The sequence below is a fragment of the Chlamydotis macqueenii genome, chromosome 1 (assembly GCF_036417535.1).
Source record: "Chlamydotis macqueenii isolate bChlMac1 chromosome 1, bChlMac1.mat, whole genome shotgun sequence".
NCBI lineage: Eukaryota > Metazoa > Chordata > Aves > Otidiformes > Otididae > Chlamydotis > Chlamydotis macqueenii.
In genome coordinates, this window is record NC_141556.1 from 95,971,895 (window position 1) to 95,998,697 (window position 26,803).

At 40.5% G+C, this 26,803-nt stretch overlaps 1 protein-coding gene across 2 annotated transcripts in view; it reads left to right on the top strand.

The window, feature by feature from the left end:
* The window catches only part of ALCAM (activated leukocyte cell adhesion molecule), a 121,041-nt gene that overhangs the window by 78,606 nt on the left and 15,632 nt on the right, over nucleotides 1–26,803 (top strand). For both annotated transcript variants that reach the window (XM_086762424.1, XM_086762433.1), the window contains exons 2-8: nucleotides 5,250–5,350; nucleotides 7,995–8,214; nucleotides 12,302–12,366; nucleotides 12,791–12,878; nucleotides 14,357–14,539; nucleotides 19,451–19,578; nucleotides 21,309–21,438. In XM_086762424.1, coding sequence (XP_086618550.1) covers nucleotides 5,250–5,350; nucleotides 7,995–8,214; nucleotides 12,302–12,366; nucleotides 12,791–12,878; nucleotides 14,357–14,539; nucleotides 19,451–19,578; nucleotides 21,309–21,438 — 915 coding nt within the window. The remainder of the gene's footprint in view (nucleotides 1–5,249; nucleotides 5,351–7,994; nucleotides 8,215–12,301; nucleotides 12,367–12,790; nucleotides 12,879–14,356; nucleotides 14,540–19,450; nucleotides 19,579–21,308; nucleotides 21,439–26,803) is intronic.

Here is a 26,803-nt window from a genome sequence, read left to right on the forward strand (position 1 = left end):
CACTCTTTGCTGTGAGGGTAACTGAGCAGTGGCACAGGTAGCCCAGAGAGGTTGTAGAGTCTCCATCCTTGGAGGTATTCGAAAGCTGTCTGGACATGGTCCTGGGCAACTTGCTCTAGGTGGCCCTGCTTGAGCAGAGTGGTTGGACCAGATGACCTGCAGAGGTCTCTTCCACTCTCAACCATTCTGTAATTCTGTGAACTCTATTAATTTTTTTTCTAAATAGTGCTTCTAAGTAAATGGAAAATACTTTTCTGTGTTAAAATTCACTTTAAGGCATTATCAGTATCAACAGCTGAGACAGTAAGTACCTGTTGTCAAGTCCTGTCTCATTCATTCAAAGGTGGACAGGTTTTTTTTTCTAATATGTTTTGCATTGTACCAATACCCAGCTGTCATTCATATACTGCTTTGTCCTTTAAAAAAAAGGTACTGTTAGTAAAAGGTGACTTCCTGATCTTAAGAACGCACGGTTATTATTTTTGTGAAATGCTGACATTTCCTGTCTGGTGCCTAAATCGATGCTCAAGAGGACTTGCATGTATGCCTACATACCGGAATTCCCTTTAGGAAGTGGTGGGGAGGGCAGAAAGAAAAATCCACCTGTTGCTAGTTCAGAGCTTGATAACAAGCAACTTAATAAAATACTTACTTCATTAGGCAGAACTTCTTAGCCTCCCACAATGTATTACGTTACAGGCTAATCTGGGCTACCTGAAGATAAGATGGGAGGGCCAAAGCCTCAAGTAGAGATTTGAAGTGTCAAACCTAACACAGTTTTTGAAGTAGGGGCTAAATAGACATAATAGCTTTTGAGTTTGGACACTTCCATTTCAGAAGCTTCTAATTGACCTCCCATGCTTGCTGCTGATGATTGCTGTAGAGAACCGTAGTGGCCAATGCGTCCTGCTGTTCTCTGGTAATGAGACCTTGCTCATTGGGTCCAGAGAAATGTAGTAGAAAGCTTCATTGCTGAGCTTGCTGGGGCAGAATCATCAACAGTAAAAAATTAAGTGCAGAAGGAAAATACAGGGCATCTTGGTAGATGTAAAACACCGTTTAAATTAGCGGACTCTAGGATATTGAGAGAAGCTCAGCTGCCCAGTTTTCCCTTGCTTTAGTAACTAAAGTAAGCTGTGCTGTGAGGCAGCCAAGCAGGCTAGTGAAGATTTAATTTTGGACAGTACCTCTGCTAGTTTTCAGATACAAGTTCGTAGTCTCCAGTGGATCCTGCATCTAAAGGATGTTTGAACAGCCCTTGGTCTGTTTCATATTTGTCACAAAAAATGTTACTTTTAAGCAGTTAAAAAAGGTGTTTGCGGCAAGAAAAATATTCTGTATTTCAAATGGAATGTGGAGGTGGAAAACATGGCTACTTCCCACGCACTTCCTGCAGGTTTTGTTATTTCTTTAGAGAAACATCAGCTTCCTGATTATTAGATACTCATTATCTGTCCATTCCTCTTATGACCCTGTTGATTTAAAAATAATAATTAGTCTAAATTATGACCTGCAATCATATACTCTTGGTGAGGATCTCAAATAGCAACAGCCTCTCCTCTTCCTTTAAGCCTTTGATCGAGTAGTCAGATTTTTTTGTTTTGTCACCCAGATATGTGGGTCCTTTTAGTTCTTCCCCTCTGATACACAGGCGGGGGGGGCAAAGAAGAAAGTCAGTTAGCAATGTTGTTGGGACGTGGAAAGTACTGTAATTAATAGCATCAGCAACAAGTGCCATCTCAATTTAGCAATGTCCTGCAAGAATCTTTCTCCAAGTCATAATAGCTCCTGATACTGCTGCTTTCTTCCCGTGTCCAAGGCTATGTGGAAAGGTTTAATCTGACTTTGAGTTTCTTCAAAGAGGAGGAAATTAGTTAAGAGTCACCTCAGCTCACTCAAACTTGTATGTGAAGACATGGAAGGAACGTGAGCTGGATTAACCTGGTACATAGCTGTAATTCATAGTTCAAGTAGAGCTGCTCCTGCCTATGTGGGACGAGATCCTGGCACTGAATTAGTGTTGTTATTAACAGCTCTGGCTCAGTATTACAAGGAAACATCTGAAAATCATACGGGGGGAGCTGGTTGACCTCTTAATTAGCTACAGAAATGTGCATCAGAAATACAGCAAGGCAGGGCACGACGTCCAGTGACTTCTTGTAGTGTTATTCTTTGTGCTCTCCTGCAGTTGATGAGGTACAAGGGCCTTGACATTGACCCTGTGTTGTGTCAGGGCGTGGAGCAATTTGTTATGTAATTGTAGATCCCGCTTTCGTTTTATTCTTCTTAGAATGAGCTGGAAACTATGTAAAGGCCTCTCAGAAAATGGTGATTGATGGTAAGCACTGCCATATAGTTAAGCAGTCATTTTCTTCTATTCTCCTCTTCATCCTACCATTTGACAAATATAGCAACAGAGAGGGGAATATCCAGATTTGTTGAGGTGCTTTTTTAAGTTTGTTTCTTAATGTCTACGTTTGCAAAGTTGTTTTGCAGGGATTACTTCAGTTCCTGCAGTGAAAGTTTGCAGTTATTCAATTAGTTTGACTCCTTAAATGTCCCAGATTTGTTGCTTCAGAAGTGGGAAGAGAAAATTTTACAGCTGGACCTCTTATATTCTTGAAAGGACCATTTCTCTATTTAAAGTAAAACCTGTGTTTTTCTGATTCTGTGTTAACAAACACAGAAAAAACATTATGATTTTAGTTTAGGCAGAATTTATGGGAATGCCTTTCAGATGAAAGAGGAGCTCTAAAATCAGAGGCCAGTCTTTATCAGGCCATTCATCGGTTACCTGCTCTGAATGCTGTAAATAAAAATCCTTTCCAGAAGCAGTTTCATTCACACTCATGAGGCTGCTTGTCACGTCTTTGGTGGCATATACTTGTTACCTTAGCGACTTACAACGGTTAAGTCGATGTCTAAGAGACAACAACATTACAGATCCCACAGGGTTGTTTTGTTTTCCCCTAATGACAGGGAGTATCTTCTAGCAGGAGGAGCAGTTTCTAGTTTTCCATGTGATGTGAAATACCATTACAGAATTTAAAATTACTAAATGACACTTGACTGGAATTTCAACTGGTACTAACCAGCTTAGGAATTGCATATATCTTTGCAAGTGTCTTGTAATTTTGCACCTGTGGGAGAGAGGAACCAAAAGGGACTATTTTTTCTAGCTCTAGCAGAAATGAAAATTGGGATTCAACTTGCAAAGCCAAAGTTGCGTTGTCCCTCTCCTGGAGATCAGAATGAGGATGAATGCAAGAGAGGGCCAAGGGAAAAATTTGTTCCAGCTTTGAATTTTACTTCCATTTATAGTTTGATTTCATAAAACATTGGTTCTATTTCCATAAAATTGAAGTTAACAGATTTCTGAAAAAAAAAAAAAAATCATTTTTAGAGTTTGCACATACTCAGCACCATCTAGTGGACCGACTGCTATTGTAATTTAGAAATCAGTTGGTCTTCATGAACCATACAGCAAATTAGAGCACCTAGTCCTTACAGTGTGAGTGATGTGCCTAAAGCATGTTTGTGACTAATTGTGTAACAGAATCAGAAGATGATTAGCATTTGTTTAGTTGAAAAGGAGCAATGTGAAGGAATGAAAGTTTAAGATTAAGTGGTTATTGCTGCCTGTTATCTCCTGCGTTCCTTTTGTCCATGGAGCTCCAGCCTGCTTGCTGGCTTCTCTGCCTTACCATGTGATGCCACTCAGGCTGTAGGCATCTCTAAGGAAGGGTTTTTGAATACTCCTTGTTTGCTCAGTACCATGCAGCACAAATCACAGCCTCATTTGTCACTGTGATACAAGTGATAAACATAAGCTGATGCTAACAGTGAGCTCTGACGTCTTAACCTGAGGAGAATGCTCTGGAGTCTATCTAATTTAAATTGTTTGGCTCTTTGAAAATATATGCTTTTGTTTAAAGAGAAAAAAAAAAATCTCTCGGGAAAGCTCTCCCTATAGAGTGCACATGTGCAGAAAGTAAGAGAATTGTCAGGTTATGCCAGCGGTTGCCTCAGGACTTGGGAAAAGATAAAGGGTCTGCGGCTCAGGTCTTTGGAGGTGCAGGGGAACAGGTTTGCTTTTTCCAGCTCTACCAAGAAGGGCTGAATCTCTGCAAAAATGAATGTCTCTGAGAGGGCTGGGTGTTTCTGTGGCCCTGGCTACATTACCAGCATCCCACTGCACTCTCTTCAATGAGGTTTATTGGGCAGTAAGCCTTTGATTTTGCAGCTCCAGTTGCAAATGAAAGGAGAGCAAAGGGGGAGATCCTGAGTCTCTGGGCGGAAGTCTCTGACAAAAGCCACAGAGGTGTGGGAGAGAGCAGGCAGCCAGCGCGCTCGCTCGGTGACGCCAGGCGCCAGAGACAGAACCTCCCTCCAGTGTAAGGAGCAGCGAGCATCACCGAGCGCAGGAGGAACTGTGGAAAACAGGAGCAGAGTAAAGTTGCTTTTTAGCAAATGCACCAAGTTCTAACATCTTCCCCTTTAAACTTCCTTGCATTTTAACATTTAATTACTTTAGCGTCTCTTGCTTTTGTTCAGTTCACATGTTTTGGACAATGAAAATAAGTGGGTCAGTTTTATTCTGTAAATTTGTATGCATTAGCACAATAATACTGTGCTGAGGTTTCAAAAAAAATATTCTTAAATAATTCATAGAAGCATTTCACTTCATTTTTCAAAAATCTAAATGTGCAGACTAGTTGGTTTCCCAGGTTTAAGAGAAGCCAGCATTTAAATAACATTCTCTTCTTTCTTCCTTTTCTAAGTTTTTAGTGTAGCACAGCAGTCAGAATATCACTTGTCTGCTGGGCTCCTCGCAACGTAGCATTGCAACATAACGTCTCCAGGCAGAAGTGGTGCGGTTTCTCAGATGAAGAAAATAAAGTCTTAGGGATTTTCCCTTTCAAGTTTTAAGTTTGAGACAATAGCGGATACTGATTGTAGCGTACGTGTTCATCCAGGTGAGCAGGTGCAATCCTGTTTGGAAATCCACTTGGCTCCCATTGGCACCAGCAGGAAATGTGGATCCGGAAAGGTCATAATGTTTAAGTAAAGAGATCTAGTGACAGGAATCCCGTTTCATTAGAGGTTTGAGGATAAATCCTACATGCTGGAAAATAACCATTTGCAAAGGAGGTGGCTCTGCTTTTGTAATATTTATGAACCAAACGTGAGCTAGCATATGAGAATTCAGGAAAACGCTTAAAATTGTTTCCTCTCTGTTTCTCTTCCAGCTCTGGGATTGCACACAGTCAATGCAGTATATGGAGATACTATTACTATGCCTTGTCGTCTAGAAGTACCAGATGGTCTTATGTTTGGGAAATGGAAATATGTAAGTATAGCTTATCTTTACTTTCATTAGAGCTGGTATAAGAAGATGTGTATTTTTTTGTGTGAGAGATTACAGGACTCCAATCTATAGGATTTCTGCCTTGGATACGAAGACGTTTATTCCTGTGTTTGTAAGACTGCAAGATTCCAAACTGCATAATTTCTGCCAAGCATAGATTAGAGATTTGAGGAATTATTCTCATTGTTCAAAAGGAATAATTATTCAGGAGTTCTCTGCCAACCTGTATTACAGATCTGGCATGTTACCCAGTCGTGTCTCACTCGCTTGACAGAGCCATCGTTGTACATTTGAATACTTTTGAAGCAGAATGCCTGAAGCAGAGTACACTTCATCCCTGGGAAAGCACTGTCCCCAGGTCTGGTTGATCTGACAGTCACTCAATACTGTTTCATGCTTTTATGCACAGCAAAGAAGAGGGCAGAGCTGACCTTAGTAGAATCGCTGGTGGTTTCACTCTGCTGTTTGTGGCGCGCGGAGAACAGAGGCACACTGCAAAAGCACTGGTGCTCTCTTGGTCATCTCGGTCAGCCTGCAGCAGGAACACTACAGGATGCACTTCTCCTATGTGCCATTGGTATCCCAGGCTGGAAGAAGAATAAGCATATCAAAGTCAAATGAAGCCTGGAAGCAGATGTGGAAAAAAGCACCAGGAGACCAAAATTCTTCTGCTTCTCAGACTGACATCAGAACATCTGTTTTTCCTGCTCCTGTAAAGTTCATCTAAATCTCCTCTTGTGCTCAAACCAAAATGTTACCAACAATAACGTTATTTCTCCTCTGGCAGTGGATTTAAAATTACATAGTTCTCTCTTTCTCTTTTTAAATGGCATCCACCAGCCCATTTTACAGCAGACTGGTCTGCCACTGGGGGTGCTTTGTAATCCTCCTTGGCTCCTTCCTTTGTACATGGAAGTTTGCAGCTTTTGCAGAACTTATTCTATCAAGAGTACCTGCTTCAAAAACAAGTTTTGGGAAATTAAGTCAGAAGTCTGTGGAGAACGTTTCCCTAAAAGGGACAGTAACACTGGTTCATGTAGGTCCATCTGTATGAATATGCAAGGCTATTTTGAGAAAAAGAAATGCATTATCTCTTTCCAGTGCATTTGGATTGCTCATCTTGGACACGTACCAGGCAGCAAGTGGAGACATTATAGCTTCTTCTGAATGGGAAGGGACATGAAACCCAACGTGCAAAAAAGCCCATCCAGTTGAAATTGTATGAAATTGTTGACACAGCCCACATAACCAAGTGAACCATTCTCCCAGGGCAGCTCCCAGCATGGCAACACTTGTTTATAGCAGGTGGAGGGGGTTTAGGTTTTTTCAGTCAGGTGGTTATTTCATTGGAATAAGGAGGAACTCCATTTTCTCCTCTGCTGCCTTGGGAGTAGCAATTTAAGGTTGCTGGTGGGAGCTTGAGGGCACAGGAGAATGCGTCATGGCAGAAGCAGGCGTTGCTCCCTTCAGTTTCTACCTGTGTGTGCTCACAGTGCAGAGTTCGTTTGCACTTGACAGCCGACTTTGTGTCTATCGAGTTAAGGCAACGCTTTCTTTCCTGTGTGACACATCTAGAGTGATCCAAAGTGGGAGAGGGAGAAAGACTATAAGGGAATTTAAACTTTGCATTAGCTGTTCCCTCCTGCCGCCTACCCAGCTCTGACACCACTCGTCTCTTGCCACAGCACCGTCGTGCTTTTGTGGACGCTGCAGTCAAGCTCAGGTATTGTGCTGGGAACACTACTCACACCAGTGCTGCAATGTGCGAGGGATAAAAGGGAATGAAAACCTCTTCCAGACCCCAGCACAATAAAGAAGGAGTCAACCTTTCACCTCACTTTATTTAATGGCAGACAGCATCTGTCCCTGCTCTGTGTGCGTCTGTAGGAGTAGAGGGGAATTAAATCCTGCAGAACTCAGCCTGTAACATTGTCTCTCATAAAAATAAATTTTTTGATACGGTGGGTTTGTGCGAGGCTGTCAACTTTGTATTCCTTTTTAGGATGGCAGCTGCATACTGATTAATATAAGGAGGATATCTACAAAATGATATTTTGCAGGTTATCCTGAGATGCATAAATAACAATGTTTGATTGTATGTATATTCCCATGCCACAAGCACTTGGGTCCTTTAAAAACAAAGAGGAAAAAAAAGCTAAAAACTAATTTAGAATAAAATAGGCAGTTATGCCTGATTAAATCCTGCATTTGGAATGAAATCTGAATATCCCAGACAAACAATATGAATATGTAAAACAGTCATGGAAAAAAAAAGAAACATAAGCTTTTGAGTCTCGCTCACGAATGCTTCTGTTTCAAATACTTTTTCAAACAGAGGCAGGTGGTGCCAGAACCACCAGCCTTCATCAGAGAAAGCCCTATGCTATGCTGAGATTGAGCTAAATAATTGAAATTATTTCTGCTGATTATATTCTCACAGCAGCCTTAAACTAGCTCTTGTATTACACTGAATTTCTTGTTTGACCAGCAGAAATGAGTCAGGAAAAAAAGCCATCTGATGTAGTTTTCAGATTTTTTAAATTATGGATTTGTACCAATTGCAGATCTTCAGGAACTTCTAAATGAGTATTTATGCAAAATAGAGGTGTTTGTCTTTTTATTATAGGAAATGCCAAATGGATCTCCAGTATTTATTGCCTTCAGATCATCGACAAAAAAAAATGTACAGTATGATGATGTACCAGACTACAAAGACAGGTTGAGTCTCTCAGAAAACTACACATTGTCCATCAAGAATGCAAGAATCAGTGATGAAAAGAGATTTGTTTGTATGCTAGTTACAGAAGACGATGTTTCCGAAGAGCCAACGATAGTCAAAGTCTTCAGTAAGTAAATCTAGTTGTTAATACTGTTAATGATTCATCAGCATCTGAATCGTAAACTGCAGAAACTTTTGTTTAAGGGAAAGATTAAAGCCAAGAAAGTAAGTTTGGCTGAGTAAATTACTAAGACTAGCAAATTTCTGCAGCTTTCAAAAATGTAATCTACTGGTGGCATTTACGTAACAGGACTGCCTGCACTTGCAGTTTATTCATGATAAGTGCTGGCTCAAAGAGAATTTTAGGCTTTGATAATGACTCACTTATGTGATGTCATTTGGCCTTGGAAATGAAAAATGTAAAATTAGCACTGATTATTTTCCATTTGTTCTCTGAGGGAATTTTTCTGCAGGAGAGAAGCATTAACTGTGTGCGGTCTGCAGGATTAGATCATTGGGGAGGTTTAAAGCAGCTCCGAGCAGTGAGCATGCAACAGTGTGAACTGTGAGGGAGACAGCGAGAGGCTGGAAAACAGAGTTGCTAGCCCCAAATCCTTCTTTTGTCCCCTGCCGAGCTACCAAGAGGAAGACCAGTCTGCAGTTGCCTTTTAGAGCACAACAAAGTTCATTAGTCTTTGATATCATTATAAACTGATCAGAAGGCTGATCCGCAGTGCAAACCACAGAACCCTCAGGCACAGCCCTGCTCTGAGCTCGCACAGGAGAGTGGTCAAAGCTGGCCTCATCCTGGTGGTGATTCTGAGCAGACCTGCGATCCCTCAAACCCTGACTCACCCTGTGGAGGTGTCCGTTAGGCCTTTTTAGGGGCGCAGGTCTGCTGAGATTAAAGTTAGTGTTTGCAGATGCCGCTCTGTGACAGTGGTGGGTATCTTCCTCAGCTTCGTGGGTTTTTGGTGGCTTTTTTTTTTTTTTTTTGGCCTTTGTTGCTCTTCAGATGCAGAGTTACTCAGTCAAAGTAAGTCTCTGTTGTGGGAACGCATTGCTTGCCTGGATGGGCAGTTTCAAAGAGATCACACTTCTTCTTGGAAAGCACGAATTTGTGTTTTGGAAGGGCAACCTTATGCTTCTCTTGGAGAGAAGGTATCAGGGCGTCGTCGGTGGTGTCTAAGCAGAAGTTTGTCAGTGGCGTAAATGAGTTTATAGCTAGATTAGGAGTCAGCAGTAATTCCTTTCCCTCGTTTCACTTTCAATTTGTCTGCAAGAACAATTAATGACAACAGGAAGGAATGTGCTCAGAGCACGCACAGTAAACAGGGCGCTTCAAAGGAAATTATAAAGAATTATCATGTTTACTTACTGCACGGTAGTAAATATGTAGATGAGACAGTGGTATATGGTGGAATGAGATGCTAACTGCTTGAATTACTGTGTACTGTACTAAATATTAACACAATGCTAACTCAGCCATGGAGCACAGCTTGTATGTTTTATTATGTACATTAATACTAATAGAGAAAGCTTCTATTTACTAAAGGAGGTAAGAATAGAGGATGCCATCTATGTAATGTGGCTGACTTCGCACTGCAAGAAAAAATTACCTTTGCAGTTTGTCATTTTGAGTTCACAACTTTATTTAGGATTTTCTTAACATTTCTTTGCATTTAACTTCCTTGAGTGTGGTTTTTGGGGTTTCATTTTTTATTGTTGGTTGATTGCTTGCTTTTTTTTAGTCTAATTACGAAAGAGCTAAGAGTAGCCTGCAAGCTACCAGTGGAGTTTCTGATTCCTTGAACCACAGATACAGAGCTAAGCTGCAGCAGTACAAACCCTCATAAACCAAAATCTTCTGCACCTGAAACTCAACTGTATCTCAGAAGTCGTGACTGATGCTGGCTTTCGCTGGAGCTTGTCACGTCCTCAGCTGTGCTACCTGATTAACTCAGAACTAATGAGCTGAAATGGCTTATTGCACAGGTACCACCTGCTAGTCTCACTTGCTGGACTACTCAAACAAGCTCTACGAGCTTTCCAGATGGATCCTGTCAGTGTCTTTCTTCTGGAATTAAATGGCCAGAGTTTCCAAAGCAGAGCAGCTCGGCGGACATCAGGTGCTGTCCTGCTACACTGATGCTTGGCTTTTGCAAGCAGTGAGCTCTTTTCCTCCTTATTATAGGACCTATATGGAGTTGCAAAGTACTCTGGCAAGCTCTTAAGCTGAGAGATAAGCAGAGTGCTGAAGTTGCAAACCCACTGAAGTGGGCTCTGCTGCTGCCAAGTTTAAAATTTCTTCTTGATTCAGATGCTGAGCTAGTAAATGCCAAGTAAGTCTTTTACAGTGAATTACCTTGGTGCATGTGCGGCAGCTGTGGGGATTTGGTAGCAGGCGTTTCCTTTTGGGGCTGCTCTGAGAGGGCAGATGGCGGCCTCTCCACTGGAGCATCTGCTGGGTCACCAGAGCACTCAAAATTGGGAGAGCCGCACAGGAGCCACAGAGCAGGAGGTCCTCCCCTTCCCTCCGTAGGAGCGTTGCGGGGGGAGGGGGGTCCAAAGCACAGAGCAGGACTTCTTGGAACAGTCCCTGAGGGAGATGAGAGATCAAAGGAAGCAAAGCTGAAGTGGAGGGCAGCATTGTGGTCTGTGGTTTGATCAGCTGGTGACTGTGACAGGCAGCCAACTACGCCTGCTTATGGGACCCAAAAATCTGAACCAGAAGACATGTTAATGGTCTTGTAAAACCTAATTTGCTTGAATTGACATGAAATGCTTTGTCCTTGACAGTTCCTTACAGAAAGTAATTAACCTTTTTCCTTTAAAACTAACAAAAGATAAATAAATATGCACATTTTTTTAAAATATCTTTGTTAGCCCTTTGAAGAAATTGTGGTGGTTGGGTGTATAGCTTTGACTGTTTTGTTTGGGTTTTGGTGTTTTTTTGCCACAAGCAGAGTTGTTTGAAAATGTCAGATGAATAGCTTCTTTTATTGTCTTTCATTTCCCTTTTGAGCTGTTGTTCTTGTTCCATCCTGGCTTAGTCTTCCAAGCGAAGGATATCTATGCATTTGTGCGTGCACAAACACACACGCGCACAGAGCAAATGGATTATTGTGGAAACGTGAGCTTGCTGTCTTTGCAACAGCAGGAGCAGTATGCTTGCACATTAGTAAGTTCATCAGTGTGTAGAGATTGTGGCAAGACACAGTGAAGTTCTCTTTGGGCTGGGATTACTGACATACATATGTTATTTCACAGGGAGCTTGATTTGGAAAAAAGTGTAAGCTGACATGGTTAAAGATATTTCAGTCTGCAAAGGTATATAATATGTGTGCTTATTTAAGCAGTATAGCTAGGGTGTAGAGGCTTTTTTTGACTATATAAACATTGATTTATTTTTTCCCCCTCATTCTTTGCCTCTTCTTTTAAAATTTGTGGGGAAAACTGTCTCTTTTGGAGATAAAAATTTGCATTCCGGGCTTCAGGCCAAACTATTTTTACAGATAGTCTCTAGAAAGTAGTCTTTTATGATGGGAGCATTGATAGATGCTCCACTTTGGCAAGCTAAGAGGTCTATCTACCATAATAAAAGTAAATAAGAAGACATACTGGCACTGAAAAAAAGTTGTTTTTTTTTTTTTTAAAAGAGTCATAACTAACTCAGAATCAGTTAAAGTAATTACACTTATCTGTATCATCTGAATTTCTTAAATGTAACAAACCCAGTTAGAAAAATAAACATTAGAAGAATGATTAGGTTGAATTTGTTCCTTTGTAATGTGACAGTTTAGCTACAGTAATATACACAGTAAAGCTGCTTTTCTGTTGCTGTAGTTTCTGTACTACTAGTTCATTCTCCAGCATGTGTATCATATAAATCAGATGGATCAGATCAGTTTCTCCTCTCCCAGGGGCTGAACTGATCTCTTTGGCTAAAATATATATAGTCACAATTCATGGAATTTGTTGTGGAAGGTATGACACATTTTAAGGTGATGGTTTTTCCTTTTCAAACCATTTGGTAATATCGAGGTAGAAGTGTCTCACTTTTTCTTCTTTTAATGGCAAAGCATAGCTAAGACTATACCAGACCAGATTGTTCTATTTAGTCTCAAAATCCATGTATCTTTTAGTAATTTTTTGGTTTTCAAGTAGCTGTTTGTGCTCCCTTCACTAGTACTTTTATCCTGTATTTATTTTAGAACAACCCTCTCAACCAGAAATCTTACATCGAGCAGACTTCTTAGAAACAGAGAAGCTACAAATGGTAAGAGCAGCATTCTTCCTCAAAGTTATGTGCCTGACGGCTGCCTGAAGTCCCTTTACAGTCAAGAAGGAGAGAGGTGATGGACTGAGGTTCAGAGAGGGTGTCTGTGCATCCGTGGACGCCTGCCCATGACAGATCATGGTCTATAGGCAAGGCTGAGCGCAGAGCAGTTCCCTCACCACTACTACATTAGCCCTGCCTGTCTCTGCAAACAGGGGCCATCCTGATCTTACACCCACCACCAAACCCTCTTCCAAATTGTACCTAAACCACACTGATGGGATTTGTCCTATTTTTGAAAGAATGATTGGGGCTAACCATTTGAACTTTCTTGAAATCTTTACCTAAATCAGCATAAGTAAAAATAGAATTGTGTTGAAATGTAGTGAAGAAAAATAGCGACTAATTCCTATCTGTTTTGCAGCTCGGGGAATGCATTGCAAGAGACAGTTATCCCAAAGGCAATGTTACGTGGTACAAAAACGGGAGAGTTTTGCAGCCTGTGGAAGAAGGTATGTTTCAGTAATGGCCAGTGTTCCTGAATGCACAGACAGGTGTATGCCTGAAGAACTGTGCTTATAAGAGTTCAGAGAATCACAGGATGGTTTGAGTTGCTGGGGACCTTAAAGATCATCTAGTTCCAACCCCCTGTCATGGGCAGGGACACCTTCCACTACACCAGGTCACTCAAAGCCCCATCCAGCCTGGCCTTGAATGTTTCCAGGGATGGGGCATCCATAACTTTTCTGGGCAGCCTGTTCCAGTGCCTCACGACCCTCATAATGAAGAATTTCTTCCTTGTATGTAATCTAAACCTACCCTCTTCCAGCTTAAAGCAATTACCCTTTGTCCTATCACTACACGCCCTTGTCAAAAATCCATCTCCAGTTTTCTCGTAGGCCCCCTTTAGGTACTGGAAGGCCGCTATAAGGTCTCCCCGGAGCCTTCTCTTCTCCAGGCTGAACAGCCCCAACTCTCTCAGCCTGTCCTCATAGGAGAGGTGCTCCAGCCCTCTGATCATCCTCGTGGCCCTCCTCTGGACCCTCTCCAACTGGTCCATGTCCTTCTTATGTTGGGGGCTCCAGAGCTGGACACAGTACTCCAGGTGGGGTCTCACCAGGGCAGAGTAGAGGAGCAGAATCACCCCCCTCAACTTGCTGGCCACACTTCTTTTGATGCAGCCCAGGATGTGGTTGGCTTGCTCTGCTGTAGTCTAATGTACTGTTCCTTTGAGGAAGACTTCTCATGTGTAAAGATGAAACAGGAAGGAAACTTCTAGGCCTTTCAGAGCACGCAAGCTGTGCCGTATAATCTCTCTCTTTCAGTTCCAGCCTTAAAACCACATCATAGGGGGAAGGGTTGCCTTTGTTAATGCTATTGCAAAACTATTCTTGAAACCTGTGTAGCTAGTAGAAACTTGTATGTAATTTCTGAATTCTTATAAGGTATTAACTGTCTCAGTTTCACACCTGTTCAGTATTGTGGTTTGGACCACATAGATCGTAATCATCTTATACAGGTATTTGTTTTCCCAAATGTTTAGGAGGAACACTTTTTTCATCTCCCCTTCAACTTTGATTTTATCAGGCTGATCAGACCACAATATTTTACCTTCCATAAAATAGAGAATGCTTAAAAAATTAAGTTATGTGATCCTAAAAATTTGTTTTGCCAGCATTTTTGAGGCCTTCTTTCTGTCTTACAAATTAAGCTGAGGTTTGTTTTAAAAAGCCACTGATTTGCAATTAGGGGTTTAAAAAATTATTACTTAGATTTAATGATTTAAATGTATTGTATTTTAGGAGTATGTTGTTGATAAAACGTTCCTGGTGTATGTCAGTGGCAATACTAGAGCAAAACTGTTTGTACAGTCTCTTTGGTAATTTGTCATGCTGCTTCCATGTTTGCAGCCTGATAAAAAATATAGAGCAGGCAACAAATGTAGGAAAAGGGTTGCTAATTCTGTCTGTGTGACACTTTTTTTTTTCAGTTGTGGTCATAAATTTGCAAAAGTCTGTGAACAAATCAACTGGACTCTTCACTATGACATCGTCTCTTCAGTACATGCCAACAAAGGAAGATGCAAATGCCAAGTTTTCTTGCATTGTGACATATTATGGACCATCTGGCCAGAAAACTATACAGTCTGAACCAGTTGTCTTCGATGTTCACTGTAAGTTATTAAAAAGCATCTATTGCTGTATGAAGTCTACCACAGGGTAAAAAGCAAAATCAGAGACAGTTTACAAAATTACAGAGACATTACTGCTTGGCTGTCAAGATGGTTTCTTCAAAGCTGGTTTGCAGCAAGCACATTGTGTAATTTTTACTTATGTTCAGATTTACCTGATTTCTTTCTAACAGTAGAACACTGAATATCAAGAGTGCATTGACAAGAGGAAAGTGGTAACCACAAAAGGTTACAGTGAAATGGGCTTCTCAGAAGTTTAATAGAAGTTAGAGTGGTTGATTAGAGTGACTCTCTGTGCCCCCTGAAATATGCAATAAATGCACAATATAGTTTTTAGTATACTCGTATGTTATTAATTTTTGCAGAGTCAGCGCCAAGCAGCTAATGCTGGCAGACTACCTTGCACAAAATGTCGTAGCTTCTCTGCAACTGTAAGATGCTGACTTTTACATTTTAAATGTATCATTTGAATATTGTATATATTGGTAGTACAGAATTTGTGTAAATAATTACTTCCATGTGGCCCAAGTCCTAAAGCAGCTCCCTTACTGTGTCACTGACCAACACGGAAATCGTCATTCTCCTTTGAGTAAAGAAAACAGACAGTTGGCAAGGAAAGGTCAGAGCGGGTGGCGGCAGTTAGAGAAGGTGGAAGAGGCATTTCAAAGGCTTGTAAAAATGACGCTTCTGAAGGACTGTTGAAGGTAGCAGGTTGTAGCAGAATGAAGACAAACAGGAGAGATGCAAGATGCCCAGTCAGGTGTTATCTTTCTGTGCACTTCAGGTAATACCTCAGCTTATAAAAGAAAGTTCCCTATTTTGGGAATGATGAGGTCTAAGTATACAGTCCAGACATCTAACAGGGCCTTAATATAGACTGTGTAACAACTCTGTAATCCTGCTGAATGCAAAGGGAATAGTAATGCAGACTGGATTTCTGCAGCCAGCAGATGTGCTCCAGTGCCTTGTAAGCAAAGTGACAGGGTACGTTCTACCTACATAATTAGTTGCTTCTCCTTCACATGTGAAGTTTATTGAGCAGCAGAATAGGGAATCAGTTTTGACCTTGGTCAGATCAAATCCATCCTTGGAGAAGGTGCTCCTTGGTTTCACCTGGGGAAACCAGAGTAGATTAAGGTCACCTTTACACCAGCTGTTTCTCCAGAATGACAACTGGCAGAACTAGTAGAGAAGAAAACCTCTGGGACAGTAACACTTATCCTTTGAAATAACATAGAGGTTTCAAGCCTCTGGACACCAATCCCATCACTTTAAAGCTAAGGACTGTTTTAGGTTTTGTTTTGAAGTAGAGTACCAAATTTCACTGGGGTTTATTTTTGTCATTTGTGGAGCTCTATGACTATGAATAACTCCTCCTGTGAGTGGCAGATAATCACAGTAATGTCAGAGAGCTAAAATGACCAGAAAGCACTTGTTACTGTTACTTGCCGAGACATGCTTTGCTGTCCCCATTTCCCCACCACTTTCATGCATTAGGTTACTTCACCTGTTGAGGATAAGGCTCTCTCAGGTTTCTGTGGTGCATGTACTACGTGCCCTTGCAATTAGGAAGGAGAGATGAAGGAACAAGAAGGCTGCACTACACTGCAGAATAGTCACTGCCCAGATACCTCGTGCACTCCGTATTCGAGATTTAATGTTTGCTACACTACCTGGTCTAGTAACACACAATTTAGTTAAGATAGTTCTTCCTCCAGAGGTGGGTGGTATCATTGTACTGCTAATTAGCCAACAGTGGGAGGCAGGCACACCCTTCAGTACCGTTTCAGGACTGAATAGGCCTCAAGTATCAACTTTGGCCTTAGAGTATGGGATTACCCAATGTCCCAATTTCCTTTCTGACTGTTTTCATTTGCTGTAACTTCAGTTCCTTACTCGGCTCAAATGCATCGTCAAATGAGTTTCTGAAACTCTTTATTAATAGACATCCAAAGCTTCAACATATGGATTTCTTCACTGATGTTAGTTGATGATAATGACATGTCTGATTTATTTTTGGGTTTGTTTTTTTTTTTTCTTTTTAATTTGGTTCAGTTGGTTCAGTGAACCTAATTAGTTTCTTTCTCAATAAATGTGATTTTCTTATGAGACAAATGTAATGCAGATGGAAAAAAATGGCAGACTCCAACTCTAAGAAATGGAAGTCTTTCAGCCTTTTTTTTTCAGATTGACTGCCAAAACCATCATGTTTCACATCTCTGAAGCAAGTAGAAGAAAATCATAAAGATAACCTGCTATTAATTCTGCTATCTAGTAAGATTCCTTGCAACTTACCCATTTATCATAAAGAAATTGGGAGAGCATGCTTAGAACTATGTCCGCACAAGATTTTTTTAAAGACCTGTTCAGTCAGGATTTAAGAAGTGTTTTAGTGGGTTGGTTTTTAGCTCTGGGTTAGTGCAGTCTCTAGTACTCAAATGTTTAATATCTCGTTGACATTCTGGAAGCCGCCAGCCACTGTAACCTGGTGTAAGAAGAAAAGTGAATTAGCTCCTGCCAAGCTGGATGCTAGTTGGAAATGGGTAACTTAGCTCAGCTAGCAGTAGTTTTCAGTACTTAACAGTGGGCTTTGGTTTGCAGCTGTAGCGAGCAAGCAAGCTACTGAAAGTAATATCAGTAATACAAGAGAACTCCTGGAGCTGGGTGGTTGGATGGTATCTCAGATATCTGAATTACCTAGACTCCAGTTGTGTTGGGCTCTGGTCACCATTAAGCAGCGTAAAAAGATAATGTTTGTCAGGCGAACTTTCCAGTCGTGCCCTGTTGTTAAGCCTTTGTCTTGTTATGGATAAACTCCTTTACATAACAGATTTGACTCAAAGATACTTTATACTCATGCTGCTTCCAGCACTGGTATTTTTCTTGAAATTATGTAGAATGATGTCAGTTGTGGCCGTGGTGGGTCTGGGATAGCAGCATTCATTTGCTAAATAGCTGCCTTTTGGTGGTGACTCCCAGAATTTTGCTCTTGCAGAAAGCAGGTACAAAGTGTAAGGTTTCCAGAAGCACAAGGTAAGATGGGCCAAGCCAGGGATATGTGCCACTGGGAGGCTGCTCCTCTTCATTAGTGAAAGCAGGGGAGCACATTACTCATGCTAAGCAGCACTCATGCTAAGCAGCACTCATCATTGCACTGAACACTGTGTCTTCCTGTAATCAGGTTGTGTCTTCCTCAGAAGGGTGACCTGTTCAGCTTAGAGAGCAACTTGATGAGTCTTTTGGTATTTACTTCTGTAGATTTGTTTTTCTTTTCCAGTTTAGAGAATGAAGTTAAAAATTTGCTCCTGGTTGATTGCAGTAGATAGAAGGGTAAGATATTCCTGTAGGAAAGACTGGTGATTTGCAAGAATGTCATTCTTGTTTAACTGTGGCCATTTTTAATGCAGTTCTGTTCATCTCTGTGGGAAAACTTGTTCCAAATTAAAGTCCTAAAGTCTTTCTCATTATAATTCATCCCTTTTCAGTCTTGACACAAAGCCTAAGCAATTCCAGGGTGTATCTAGACATCCTTTATGATAACTTTTTCCCATTTGGTCACCTTCACACAAACTTGACAGAAGGAGAGACAAGTTTCTGCAGCAGGTTAGCTTACCAGACAGCCCCTGAAACTGGCTTTTTTGGCCCAGCAGCCACCAAGAGGTGTGTGTGATTCCTGGCCAGCTACTTCATCACTGCTGTATTCCACACCAGCACTGATGCTGGATTTCCCTTTCCTAAGCAGGCAAGGCTGTGCTTCAGCATTGAAGGTACTGAGACGGAAGCTGTTGGACCTGAAAGGGAGCTGAGGCTGTTGCATCTGAAGGAGCGAGGATGTGGCTTGTTGAAGACCAGTACCCCTCCTCCTGTGATGAGCAGTGAGATGCTATGTTAGGGCTCTCGGTCATCAAGAGGCCACAGCAGAATCCAGCTGCTGTTAGAGATGCCATAGCAGAAGATAGACATGACGAACACCTTAAGGGTCAGACAGTTGTAGAGCACCCCCTTCACTAAACACACAAAATCAAGTGTCAGGCAAGGGTTTCTATGCTGTGTAGATTTTTTTAGTGTCTAATAAGGTGTTAATAATACTACTAATACTGTGTCTTAATGCAAGACTGGCATCTTTGGTGGAATTTTATTTATTCATTGAAATGAAAACAATTTTGTTAATTTTATTTTGTTTTTGAAAAATCATATTTAGGCTTCTACTTAGAAAGAATAGCATCTATTAAAGTATAGTCTGTCTTTGCCTTAAAAAAATTGCCAAAGTGAAATGTAAGTTACAGTTCAGCTTCACTGAACATGACAGAAGTATGCTACATTTACAGTTCTGTTGACTATGTTAAGGGTCCTATTATGTTCACCAAATTCATCTTTCTGAAAGCCTGTAGTGATCAGCATATAGAATAGGCTGAACGTAGTCACTTAGTTCGTATTTCTTTCTTTTTAATGCAAGAAGGCTATTATCTAGTACTAACACAAGGCGTTGAGAGCTGCAGTTATTTTTCTGATTGCTGCAGTCCTCCGAACAGTGAGCTTCACAGAGGACAAGTTAATCCCTCATAATGAAATCACACCATGAAACTGTTCATACTGATCAAGGTTTTTTTCTTTTAAGCACATGACATGGTGGTAATCATTGCTGTTTCGGCTACAGGTATTCTGGCGAAGAAAAATTAATTTTGTATCATATGGCTTCTTTGCACTTACTTCATTTGCACAGCTATAGAAAGTGTGATTAGCTTCAGTTCTTTTATAAAAAGATCTACACATGTGAATACCTTCACCTGCTTGATGATAAAATTGCGTACTCTTTGGACATGAGTATCATATGCATAGTGTTACTGTATGGCTTTTTGCAGAAGCTATTAAATGCGTACGTTATTTTCACAGATCCAACAGAGAAGGTGACTATTCAAGTGCTACCACAAAGTAGTGGGATTAAAGAAGGCGATAACATCACTCTCAAGTGCTCAGGAAATGGCAACCCTCCTCCACAGGAGTTCCTGTTTTACATTCCAGTAAGTTCTGCCTCGCTGTCACTGCGTAGTAAAATATTCTGTATCATCCCTTCCTACAGACATTACTATGTGCCAATGTATACGTGATTTTATAACAAATGAAGGAAGGAATTTGATGCGACTAAAACTGAAGATAGGCTCTCTGAGACCACCTCATCTGAGTTGTCAAAATATTTTGAAGCAAGCTCTTCTTGCCCCCACCCCACCTGAAGTTTTTTTTTGAGGTTTGGACCTACTTAAGATTGTTAGGCTTGATTTCCCAGCATCAGATAATTTTGATAAAAGCAGTTTTGACAAAAGGGGTTTAGCACCTTGAATAAAATCACCTCATCTGTTGTTATAACAGCCAAAGATCCAGCAGTGAAAGTACAGGAAATTAATTCATCTTTTTTTTTTACTTTTACAGATGAATCTCTGTGCAAGGTCTCTTAATTAATTAATTGTTTAGTAGTCTAACAACACAAAAAAGAATCAGTGCAACAATACAGGAGAAAGTGTAGGACAAATCTGTCAAGTGCATAAGACAAATTGAGAAAAATAAAGGCTTTGGTTCCATTAATCTTCTTAGTATTGGTGAAATGCACAGACAGATGTGGCTTTATATTCTAGGATTCCCAGTCCTGCTTCCCATGTCCTACTTCTCTGTCTCCTATTTTATATCCCTTTTTTTGTTCCTACTGAAGTAGTGAGCAGAGCTGATCTTGAGAGAGGCCAAAAGCAGTGGCGTGCTTTCAGGTATTTCAAAAACTGCATGTCACCATTTGAACAAAATCCCCATCTATTCTGGACTCCTGATGTGTTTGAATTGTGAAGAGCAGCAAGCGAAACTAGGAGCTGAAGTTCTGTTATCTCAGAACAGCCATTTAGGTTCAGTGAATCCTCCTAGGAACTCACTGTATGCCAGGGAAAAAGTGTGTGGTATCTCTCCTTGCTCCACGATCTCTGTGAGTGAGCTAAACACCCCAGTTTGTCTTCAGTTTTCCTGCTACATGATACTAGTCCTTTCTCTCTCAAGGTGAGCTGGAATTGCTGGTTTCTTTGCAAGACTTACTGGTATCGTGACAAAAAATCTCTGGATTCAGAGATATGAATTAGGGTGTCAGTCTATGCTTGTTTCAAAGCTGATCTGAGTCAGTCAGTTGTAATCAGGTGGAAACTGGGGAACTGGACAGCCAGAAAGCAACATGTTCTGGCTAATTCAAAACACCAGTTTCTGTACGTAACTGCTGTCAGTCAGTGTATACCCTTACAGGCTCCACACCATGATACAGATAGAGCAAGTGTGCTGTTTAAAAATATATGATGCAGCACACTTCATTTCATGATTTTTCCTGAACTGTGAATGTATCATTTCAGATACAGATTTAGAAACACAGTTCGTTTTGCTTTTATGATTTCTCTTAACACTCATTTGTAGACTCAGTCTTTTTGTTTTCTTCCCAGATTCTTTCTGCTAAACTTTCAGATTTTGTATTTTAATGTCCTCTTAAAATAAGTTAGTAATTCAGTTAAAGAGCAAGCTTTTAATTGTAGGTGTTTTCTAGAACTATACTGTCTTGCAAGAAATAAACCTTAACGTTACTAACAGGCAACTACACTTCAATAATGCTGCATCTATATATATTTTGGAGTGTTTCAGGATCCTTGTAATAATAATAAAAAAAATCTCAACAAAAATGAATGTTTTTAACAGGCTCATATACAATAAAAGTTTTGTTTTCCATCCACAGGGAGAAGCAGAAGGTATAAGAAGCTCAGATACTTATGTAATGACGGATGTGAGACGAAATGCAACAGGAGAATACAAGTGCTCTCTGACTGACAAAAGCATGATGGACTCGACCACCATCACTGTGCACTGTAAGTCATTGCTTTTTGCACTTTTAGTTAGGATACAAACATATCTCACACCTTCTGGGATGGCCTCTCTCTGCTTTACTTAGGTGGATTAGTCCAGTAAACCTATAGGAGAACTGAATGATACGGTTGGTTTAAAGTAGTGTCAGGTCATTTCTGATTTGTTTGTTTTTTACCTTAACTTTCTCAATTCATTGCCTTAGATACAGATTCACTTTATGTAACCCTTGTATAGTATATGATATTTTTGCAGTGTCATATGCAGTGAAAATCCAGAGATTTGATGTTTCACTCACGTGAACATATATATGGCAAATTATTCTGCTCCAGCTGTGCCTTAGAATGTTCTCAAACACACAAGCTGGCCCGCAGTGGTTTCACTGAAGGTCATTCTTCATAGTCAAATTCACATTAGTCTAAAATCCTTTCATCTTATCTCAATGGAGTTAACATGTAAGGAAGGAGGCTGGAGGAAAGACTTAAGACTTCATTTTGTTCACATAGGACAAGTTGCTTTTTTCACTTTTTCCAGAATCATGAGAGCTACAGAGCTCAGTAAAGTTTCTTTAGCTGGATACTAGAGTATTTACTCACACTTTATCAGCACCACTTTAAAAGCATCCATTGAACTGGTTCAACCATTGAAGCAATGGTTGCTTTTCAGTGGTGGCTTTTATTCTCTTTATGTGAGAAAACAAGAGCAGGAACTCTTTCACATTTTGCTATACTATTGCAAACTGTGAAATGAGATTCAGTCCAATGGTACTAGGTTTCCCCTAGGAGCATTGATGGTCTGTAGTCATCCTAGCAGCATAAATACCTTTAACAGTTTGCAGGTTCAGAGGGGCATGATGGATAATAAAGTTTAAAGGCTTCGAGAGTAGTTTACATAAAAAGAAACTTCATTTTGTATAATTGGTTTTGATTTTTTTTTTTCTTGGAAGAGGTACAATGCGTGCAGAATATATCTGTACGTAAGTAATTACACTGTTCCATTTAATTAATATTTTGCATTTAATACGGTCATCTGCCGTTTTCCTACCCACCCCTTCTCTTTGCCAAGAGTCAGGGTAAGTAAGATCTGGAGAGAGCTCTGTCCTACTACCACTATATCAAAGGTAGCTTGCTGTGGTATAACTGACCCTTTTATTTTATTCCAAGTGGATTGCATGTCTCCTTGTACTTCCATAAATAGTTACTCTAAAGAATGACTTCCTCAGCTCCAAGTTATTTATAACAAGCCAGTTTTTTCTTTCTCTGCTATTTTGTCTGCATGTCAGAAAAGCTTTACTACACGAGAGAAGCATGCTTTCCAGTGTTGGCAGCTACTGCAGCTACTCAGAACTCATAGGTACAATCTAGTACCCTGCTACCTCACTTTTCTTAGGGTTCATTTTTGTTTGTTTGATTTTTCCTGAACACCTCTATCTGCAATAAAGCCTTGGCTTAAGTGAGGCACAGTGACCTGGGGTAGTTCTGTAATTCCTGAATTCATGTCTTGCCTTATTTTGGTAAGTGTTTGCTGTCTTGCCTTATACTGGTCTAAAGCATTTCTGCAGCATGTTTTCTGATGAGAACTCCTCTGAAAAGGTAAAAAAACTTTGAGGTGCTTTATAATATCCTGCTTCATCTTTGAATTTCTTACTTTATATTAATTTTTCAACATAGCTTAAATTTTCAGTGCTTTCTCCTTCTAATGTACTTTATATATTTTTGGTGTTAATCTTCAGGGGTTTTTTTTATGCCTCTGTGATGTTTTTTGTCCTTCAAATACTACTTATTAACACCTATCAGATCCCAGTTTTTCTCCCTCTTTGGCTTTATTGCTTACCTTGTCACATATGGATGAGTATTTCTGTCTATGCTGTTACACTAAAAAAAGCCTTCATTCTGAGTCGGGGCTTTTCACTTCCTCACATCTGACCTTGGCACTTCAGATGTTTTTATTCTCACTTAAAAAACCCAAACAAACAAACAAAAAAAAAACCCAGAACAAAACCTAGGCAATATAATAATTTTAGTTTAAATCTGTGAATCTATTTACAGTAATTTGTTACGTTGCAACCATAGTGCTTTTTCCCAAACAGATTTATTGAGCATTGTAATTACACTGGTTTCTTGCAGTGTCTAGATAGGGCAAGCTTCTTGCTGGTATGAAAATACTTTAGCACATTATAACCCTTAAATATTTTTGTAGCAAAATATTCTCACTCAATGCCAAGCTCTTTTTTTCCAATATGAATGTAAATTACGAGATTCATAGAAAGCTGAAATTGATGGTAAAGCATCTGAATTACCCATAATGTTTAGGGAAATATTTCCTTTGTAAAGCAAGTTTTGAGGGGGTGAGGAAAGAAAAGTCTCCTCCTTACCCACAGAGGATAAGAGACAAGCTGGACAACATGGGCTCTTGCCCCACAGAGCAGATGCAGAATCCGCACAAGGTCCCAGTTCAAAGTCCAGCAGAACTGTGTGCTTGTGGATGGCATGATTTGTGTCTCAGCAGAGGGAGCAACAAAGCAGAATTTTTGTTGTGGCTTTGGTTTTTTTACACTAGGTTGTTAATTTTCTGCCATCTCTGTGCCTTGAATGAGTTTACCCAGGATAGGATGAGCAAAACTGGCAAAGGCCAGAAGGAAATAGGGAGGGAGCCATGGCAGAACCTGTTTACAACCACTTAAACTGCTATAGAAGCACACCCTGTGCAAGGCAAGGAAGGCACCTAGCAGTAGAGGACAGGTGCACCTTCACTCAGCTGTGAAGAAGCAGGTGACTGTTTCAACCCAAAGTCTCTTTACCTCTCTGGCTGTAATTGTTTCTGGATGTACAACTCTATAAGGAGTAGGGCTGTGGAACTTAGTGGTGCTTTGCTTTCACCTAAAATGTGTTTCCTCGGAAAATAGGTTTGCAAACCTTCCAGTAAATTAAAAGTTTTAGAAATTTAGCATTTATTTTTCTCCACAGGTATTTTTATAGTCTTTTCTTGTGCTACAGACATGTTGAAAATACAAGAGAAATCAGCTTTTGAAAGTTGCATGGGAAAAAAAAAAAAAATCTATTCTCAGTGTACTAGGAAAAGTTTCCAGTTGTCTGCTAGGTATATTTGGGGAGTTTTCAGACTACAGGCAAGTGCTGTGCATCGTTCTCCCAGTCGTAGCACAGTATCCATTGGAGGCCTTTAAATGCTGGGGGCCTGTCCTATCTGTGCGATGGAGTTTTAAAACTGAAATGTTTGCTCCAGTCTTCCGCACATTAATTCCATACCTCTCACACATGATGTGGTAGTACATGCAGAACGCACTCTTTGCCTCTTCCCTGTGCTACTTGGTATTCAAAGACAACACTGAAATCAATGTGAGACTTCAAGTGAGACCACATTAAGAGCTGGCATATACTGAAAATGGTGCCTGATGAGAAGTTTGTTTATGAAGAATATTTCAAAGCCAAATGGGAAATGTATGGAAAATTCTTGCAACCAAGTTTTTCTCTCAATTGCAAGGAAAGTTAATTTTGACAGTCTTCTGTATGCAAGAAATATTTTCTCCTCATACTTCTGTACCAAGAAGAGATTATTTACTAATGGAACATGTAAGTTGAGAGGTAGAAGTATCTACATTACATTTCTTTGTGGACCCTGCAGATGAATTGGCAGTCTATTAATCCAAATCAAATTGCTCTATGTAGAATTCCTAGAAGGGATCCTGTATTAAACAGTAGCTTAATTCTTTACTTGCCTCATAAATCACCTTACAAATACTGCTCTGAGCTATGCAGTTCATCTTACACACTGTACATTTTCCCCGAACTTTTGCAGCAACCAGAACCACTGTGTGAGAGGGGTTGTAGTCTCAGTTATACCACAAAAAGCAATGGGGTGGGGGGTGAAGGCACAGCCATGCTACCCTGGAGGAAAACTGGGTTGAAGAATTGCCCTGGGCTCAGTTTCAGTCTTGTCTGAGATGGAGGTCATAAATGTAATGAGTTTCTGCTTCCTGAGGCGTATGTGAGAGGAATCCCTCCTGTATGGTCTTTCATGGTTTGAGATGCTATCTTTTGTCAAAGAACAAAAGGTCCAAGTAGATGTTGCAGGAAAGTCACCCTGGGGGGCTGGGGGGGGAATTTTAGCTTTTTCTTAAACCACCTTTCTGCCTTGGTAGTATGTACTCAAGAGTAACAGAGCAAGAAGAAACACATCTACCTGAATCTATACAGAAATACTCACTGGCTGACTCTTGTCTGTTTTTAATTTTTTTTTCTTTTATTTTCTTTTCTTGTGGAAGCAATGGTAAGATCTGGAGTACCTTGCTAGTTGGGTTGCGTTTACTAGTTTGGGAAGGCAAGGGAAGGAATCCCCACAGGAATACAGAAACAAAATGCCATTTAATCTCTTCAGTAAGTTCTTTGCTTTACTCGTGAAGAGATGAAAGTATGGTTCTTGTGACCTCCTGGACTAGGCATTAGACTTGTAACAGAGATCATAATGCAGACTAATAGTACTGGATGGACCCCAGCTGTTCCCTGAAATTCTGCCTTTAATTATGATGGTGTTCCCAGGGCAACCACTGAATGAAGCCAGTAGCTAAGTTCACTGTTTTGTTAAGGAAAACTCACTATTTTCCCATTCCCCTACCAACTGTGATTTTGCCTCAAGCTTTTTTTAAACTCTGCTTAAAAGCTAAAAGGATGTTTTGCAGTTCTTTTCCAGCAAGTACTATGTTTGTGATGTAAGTCGTGCATGCCTGCCATTGGAGTCTGTGTGTGCATCTGTGATACCCATTCGACCAGGCACCTTGGCTTACAAGCAAGGCACTGTGAGAGGGGAAGCAAAGCAGAGGTTTAGCTGGCAAGCTCTGCTTTTCTTTCAGTGCAGGACTTTTTTTTAAATAAATTGCTAGCCCGCCAAATCCATATACTAGCAAAAATCTAGAGCAGTGTATCCTGACCTTTCTGTTACCAGCTCTCACCCTGCTTTGTGTCCAGCACAGCTATCACTGACTCTGCAGTTTCTCTAGAGCCAAAACAGGTCAGGCAAAGCTTAGACTCTGAGTTACACAAAATGGCTTTTTAAGTTACAAATGAAAAAAAAAAAGAGCTTCATATGTGGCACTTCAATGCTATAATTCAGACCCCTCGCCCCTTCAGTCAGTATCATGTCTCACACACCATGTATTGACTGTCCTCATCCTCTCCAGATGCTGAGGACAAAAATCAACTTGTTTTGTCAGATTTGAGAAAGTTACCCCTTGTCCTCCTGTCCTCTTCCCCACACTTTACTGTTTAGGTTAATCTGTCCCCACCTGCACCAGTCCTCCCCTGAAGATAGCTTCCTACCTGGCCCATGGCAAGGTACCCTCACAGCAGTCTGTGC